This window comes from Dipteris shenzhenensis, chromosome 20, assembly GCF_047967505.1.
Source record: "Dipteris shenzhenensis isolate YYH24624 ecotype China chromosome 20, Dip_SZ_1.0, whole genome shotgun sequence".
Classification (NCBI taxonomy): Eukaryota; Viridiplantae; Streptophyta; class Polypodiopsida; order Gleicheniales; family Dipteridaceae; genus Dipteris; species Dipteris shenzhenensis.
The window spans coordinates 21,077,005-21,083,786 of record NC_141615.1 but is presented as its reverse complement, the minus strand read 5'-3'; the positions used below and the strand labels follow the sequence as shown (position 1 = coordinate 21,083,786).

Sequence of the window (6,782 nt, the reverse complement as noted above, 5' to 3'; positions counted from 1 at the left end):
CAAAATCGTTCTCCAAGAAATGGATCGCTTGAGAACATCACATCAATGGTTGCCAAAACAAATTAACTTCAACAAACAACACTTAAAGTGCTTCATAATACAATCCTTAAATACAAGGTCGCTTAACACTCACATGGATGACATCCTCGCAGATAAAAGCCTACTCAGTACAACTATATTGAGCCTACAAGAGCTACACACAAGCAATTCTATCAAACATAAACTACCTAATTTCAACACAATGGAAGATATATCTGAAGCTGGAATGACAACATGCTACACAAATAAAATTGTGCTACAAGCCAACAAATCAATTGTTCATCAAAAATGCCAATTACTTCTCACAACATTCTGTGACAAGTTCGGAAACAATTTTGCAATAATCAATGTGTACAAGCACCCAATAACTCTAAGTGCAATATTGATTGAAATGTTGAACATCCTCTTACAAAAACTGGACAAAAATGCAATTACGACTATTCTTGGTGACTTCAACATAGACTACAACACAAACAATCAAAAACTTCATGACTTCATGAACCATCACAAAATGACACAATGGATAAAGGATCCTACAACTACACATGGATCTACTCTAGACCATATTTGGGTAAACAACACTAAAATACACAATATCCATGGAACTAATTACATATACTGGTCTGACCACTCCATTGTTTACACAACACTAGATCTACCCATTTGGCAAGCCTTTTGAATGAAATTCACCTTGTTTATTAAAAACTTCACTTTATTGAGAGTTTGTGAAAGCATATAGAAACAAGTCTCACTTAAGGCATTAGATAGAATCTTTAATGCGGCCAACAAACAATTTAAAGGAATCGTAATTACAAAATGGTCACGTACGCGACTCAAAGTGCCTTGAGCATGCTAGGCAGGACCAAGTCGGAAACTTTTATATATATATATATATATATATATATAAATCCGCAAGTCGACATACGTACACCGAAGCTTCAGCGTGAGGAAGAGGGCAGGAAGAAGCGTGAGAGAGAGAAAGAGAGAGAGAGGAGGAGGAGGAGGAGCAGCAGGAGGAGGGTAGAAGCATATGAGTGATATAATGATCAACGGGGGATAGAGGAGTGATGGGTGATGAGGAGGATATATACTGATCAACGGCGGATAGAGGAGTGGAGGAGGGGTCAATGAGGAGGAGATGGAGGTGGCGATGGCAGCGAGGTTTTGAAGAGGAGAATGGCGAGCTTGCCAACGGAAAAGTAGATGGAGGCACCCAGCGAGTGTGTGATGAAAGACCCATAACTCGCTCCCACCACGCAGTGCCATGCATACCCATGCGTGTTGTCAAATGCCTGCACGTAAAAACAAAGCTCAACACACAAAAAGCTTAGCTCCCACTCATCCAAAATGCGCAGCTTGACTCACCCTCTTTCATTGCATTTATAAAGCAACTTGGTTATAGTTTAGCTCCTACTCATCCAATCGTTGCAGCTGGGTATTCACCCTGTCGTTGCTTTGATAACGCAATCTGGTGCAAGAGATTACTCTAAAACATTACTGTACTCTATTTGGACAACATGAGCAAATCTTCAATTGTTACGACGTTCGTACACGTTCAAGTGACTATCGTTTCACATAAGAAGAGGTGAAACTTGGAGAATCAGACCTAGGTAGTGCATACAGACAAGTACATGCAGTTGTAGCAAATACTTTCACCAATCACATGAGCATTGACGAGGTTTCTATTCAGATGGTTAAATGAGTAAAGAGCCTGGATTGTGCAACAAAAATCTTTCTGCAGATGAGAAACTTAACCAAAATCTCTCGATCTCTCTCTGTCCCATAAGAGATCAAACGCACGAGTTAAGTTTTTTTTTTTTAGATATTACTGTACAATACTTTTTTTTTTAAAAACTCGCCTTTTTGCTGTTTTTCGCTTTGGCAAATGAAATTGGTCTACAACCCGTTTCATGAACCTTTGCTTGTTTGCAAACAGACGCGTCCATCTACATTGCCTATCTGAAAATCTTGCAATGCCATCATCAACATGAACAAACTCTCTCTCTCTCTCTCTCTCTCTCTCTCTCTCTCTCACACACACACACACACACACACACACTCAGCCAAGTGCATGTATTACACCCACCAATTAGATCTCCTTCGACATAGCTGATCACAAAATACTCCCCATACCAATCACTAGTAACCTACAGCAATCCTGGCCTTACCTTCTTCAACGCTCGGGCTGTTTCCATTTGACTCAACTTCTGGCCTTGAACGTCCAGCACTTCCTTCATCAACCGCACTGCATGCAGTTGCATGCTCATCGGCATGTCCGCGCTCATCACCTTCACATACAGCCCTGAGGCTACTGTTGTTCGCAGGTCCGAGTGCTCCGGAATTGCCCATTGTGGGATTCCTGAACTACAAGCTCCCACCGCTTCCTCTGGCTTCATATCTTTGCACGTCCACCCCGCTAATCTTGTCTTGTCTGCATTTGTTAAATGACTTGCGCAGCGCCTGATCACGTCATGTCTAGCCATTCCTTCCAATCTGCCCGAACGCTCGGCCCTTAACTCGTTTGAAATGGAAGAATTGACACTTCTCCTCCTTAAGGTAGGATAGCTATCCCCAGTAACAACTTCATTTGTGAAATAACAATGCAATGACCCAGGCTCCACTGCGCTGGGCGAAGCGGTTGCTACTTGGGTGCCGTACCCATCCTCTGATATTTTGATATCAGCCAGAGACCTGGCCTCTTTTTCCTCCTTCCTTGCTGTGCTCCCTCTTCTGACGTGCCTCGTGCTTTGCCTTTCTTCCGTGAGCACGGTTTTGCTTCTGTTCATACTTTCTTTCACACTCCCCGTGGCCAACAGAGAATTCGGACCGCCCATATGCCTCGCGCTCGCACTACTCCAGTATGTCGTGTCTTTCAAAGCCATTGCTTACTTTCCTAGTTCTAACCACAGGTCACGAAGACTACATAAACGTACTGCATAAAGCTGAGAGCAACGACCTCGCAAAGTCCCCGAAAAGTCGGGAAAGCGACAAAGTGATTCTTTGAAAGCTCAGCTATCACGGATCTGTAGCATTAGGCGCGACGTCGAAAGAGAACCAAACTATCCGAAGGCCGCAACCCGATGCCTGCAGTTGCTATTGAATGCAGTGCTCTTTGGAGGCGCGGGACGACTTATTATAGACGGCCTTTCAAATGCTTGTGAATTGAATTTCTGCAAAGTTCTGATTCAGCTACAGACGGCATGCCGCATATTGCTACCAGCTGCAGAACTTTTACGTCAAACTTCGGCTCTCATCTGCAACAAGGGTAAAAGGATAGACGTGGATCTAGTTGTACCTTAATTTTGGAAAGCTGTGCGTAATCAGATATCGGCCACACCTGTGCGTGATCAGATATACGCTACACCTGTGATCTACAAAAATTCCGGGGCAGCTCTCTCTTCTTGATCCAGCGCTGAGCGGAGTCTGGAAGATGCTTCAGATCGTTCAGACCTTACTTCCGCGGCCTGCCTTCTCTACAGACTAAACTACCTAGTACCGGGCCGGCCGGGATGAATTTAGACATACATTTACAAGCTGCAAGTCCTATCATTTTGATAGAAAATCTATATCTCATACTGAGAGTCAGTGAAAGAAATTGATTTGCAGGACTGTCGTGACTATACCGGCGAAAGAATTGCCTGTCAGTTTCCGTAATGAATGCCCAATAATACTTTGTGACTGATAAATAAGCAGTCAGCTTTAATACGATGCTACGTGGGGTCACTAACCGGATCATCAGACCGATATAGCACTCGACTGTAGCCTGTAAAACATATAATACACCAGAACTATAATATAGCACCCGATCCGGAAGGGTAAACACGTCTATAAACTGAACAACTCGCTCCTTAGTGAGGAGAATTATAGGCTTCTGGAGTCGGCGTGGAAGCAGGGAGCTGGTGTGGAACCAGACCCAGTGGTAGTCTTTGACAAGGGTGTAGCAGAGGTGATCCGAGTCGCAAGACGGCTGGGCAAGTCAAGAGCGGAGCGACTGAGACAGTCAGACGCCCATGCCAGAGATAGACTAAGGACTCTACGTGCAAAAGGAGACAGCAATGAGCAAGATTTGATTGAGATGCAATCAATGGAAGAGTGTCCTAGTGGTTGAGGCGGATCGTTACGAAACCCAGGTCAAGGGGTCAATCCCCCAGCTAGCCTTCCGGCGATATGTTGTTGTGTGTGTTGTGTTATTTCCAAATTAACGTCTCTTCGAAAAAAAAACAAAAAAGATTTGATTGAGATGCAGCAATGCGAAGCAGCTCTTAGGCAAGCGAAGCTGCAGAGGGCTGAAGGAGCTAGAATACGCTCATCTGCTGCCCGATGGCTAACGCTTGGGGATGCCCCTTCCTCATTCTTCTTTAGGACACTCAAGGCTGATAGAGCCAAGGACAACATTTGCAGGATCAGAATGACCAGTGGTTAACTGAACCTGACGACATCACCCAACACATCAAGTCCTCCTTGGAGGCGATTTTAGGAGCACCCAAGGTTACCTCAGAGAGCAAGCTAGACGCGAGGCAGCTCCTTCTCGACTGTGTGGACCAGAAACTCACTGCTGATGACATGAGGGCACTTGGGCAACCATTCACTGTGGAGGAGGCTGAGAGGTGTTGCTACACATGAAGAAGAATAAGGCACCTGGCTCGGATGGTCTTTCTGTCAAGTCTTACCTAGCAATCCGAGGCACAGTCAGAGAGTATTTTGTCAGGATGGCTAATGCTGTGTGGGAAAGGGAGGCGCTATCTCCCAAGGTCAACAAAGGCCTTATTAGGCTCATTCCTAAGTGCTTTCCCTCCGAGAGGTTTGGAGAGTAGAGACCCCTCTCTCTACTCAACGTTTCATACAAGCTAATAGCAAAGATGGTAGCCTTAAGAATAGCTAATCTGGTTCCAAAGGTGGTCTCCAGACAACAGTATGGATTCATGAAAGGGAGACACATCCAAGACAATGTCCTGAATGTAATTTCTGCATTGGAGCATGCCTGGGGCAAGAAGGAGGAAATTATATTGCTGAATATAGATTTCGACAAGGCCTATGATCATGTTGAATGGGGCTACATCATTGCTATGCTACAAGCAAGGGATTTGGAGATAAATTTATTGCTATCATCAGAGCATTGATGTCAAATGTTTCAAGTGCTGTGCTGATCAATGGCTCGGAGGTAGGCTCGTTTATGTTGAAGAGATCCATTAAGCAGGGATGACCCCTTGCTCCTCTTCTTTTTGCTATTGTGGCTGAACCGTTGCTCGCCATGTTTAGGAGGCTGATTGCAAGGGGATCTCTTTACCCCATGAGAATCCCTGGGGGTAACGATCCATTATTTGCACAACTGTTTGCAGATGACTCAAATTCCATTTGTAAGGCAGACCCAGAACAACTGAAGCTCGTGCTTGGGCTATTTGAGATGCACTGTGAAGCCTCAGGCTCCAAGATACAATGGGCGAAGTCGAAGGCTCTATATGTGTCCAGGAAAGGGTCGCTGGAATGGATGAGAGCCACAGGTATCCAATGGGTTCCAAGAGGGCAGGTAATTAGACACCTTGGGGTCCCCATAGGGATAGGCATCTCCATAAGACAATGGTTTTTGTGGTGGTGGCCTAAGTTCAAGTCAAAGATCGAGGTTTGTTCTAAGGTCCCTCTGAACTTGCTGGGCAGATGCATGGTGGTCAAACACAGCCTAGCCCCATCTACTTTCTACATACTATTAGTATGTGCTTTCTGTAAGACTCATTTGCTGCTGCAAATCGAAAAGGAACTAAGATCCTTCATTTGGAAGAAGACAAGGTGAAAGTGGCTCTCGTGGTCCATCCTCTGCTCTCCTAAGAAGTTGGGGGGTTTTGGTATCCTTGACTTGAGGAGAAGGTCGATCTGCTTCCTTATGAAACTATGGGTGTAGTTCTTGGATTCTAAGGAGCCGTGGACATGTTTTCTAGAGGAGGCAATCCGCTCCGCCTCTGTCAGATACTTCTCGAATATGGACATGTGGACTAAGGTCTTTTCTATTGCCCTGCTCTGTCTGAAGTCTAGCTTTCACAATAGGCTAGTTGTTGCATGGAAGGAGGGCATCACGTTGCTCAGGTGGAAAGGACTACCCGCGGGTGGCTCGGACTTCTCCCTTAAACTGTCACCATGGTGGCAAGCAGCATGGCCAAATAGAGGTGCTTTGTGATGGGGAAGGAAGCTTTGGCAGGGAGGATAGTAGCAAAGGGGATTCTTGTGTGGGAGGACCTCTGGGATCCATTCACGGGTGATTGATTGTCTCCCTTATAGGATGGGGTTAAATTTATGTTGTCCCAAGATGAGTTGTGTCTGGTGAGTGAGATATTGAGTAGGATCCCAAGTGAATGGCCCTCTAATCCTTGGCCCTCAATTGGTTCCATAGCAAATGAGTGGGAATGGGGACTGGGAATACCCCTTCATAAGCTAACTGCGAAGATGATGGATAGACTTCTAAGCGCATAATGAGGACTAGTTCTAGAAGGCCAATGACAAATGGCTAAGAAGTGATCTAGAGCACACTTGGAGAGGAAGAGTAGGATGGGCCTGGAAAGCTACCCCCTTTAGCAAGATGAACTTTTTTATGTGGAGAATAGTGGGTGGCCACTTCTCGGTTGGCAACCATGTCCCTTGGCTACAAGTTGATGATAGATGTGAGATCTATAGATCCTCTGTATGCACCTATTTTGGGGGTGCCCGTGGGTGAGGAATGTGTGGAGCACCGTCCAAACACTCTATGCTAAGAC

At 45.3% G+C, this 6,782-nt stretch overlaps 1 protein-coding gene across 1 annotated transcript; it reads right to left on the bottom strand.

Moving 5' to 3' along the window:
- Positions 1-1,163: 1,163 nt before the first annotated feature.
- Positions 1,164-2,921, bottom strand: LOC147889406 (uncharacterized). The gene is made up of 2 exons (XM_087391247.1): positions 2,208-2,921; positions 1,164-1,331 (listed from the first exon to the last, which is right to left on the bottom strand). The coding sequence occupies exons 1-2, from the start codon at positions 2,919-2,921 to the stop codon at positions 1,164-1,166; spliced, it is 882 nt and encodes a 293-aa protein (XP_087247373.1).
- Between the last annotated feature and the right edge of the window lie 3,861 nt (positions 2,922-6,782).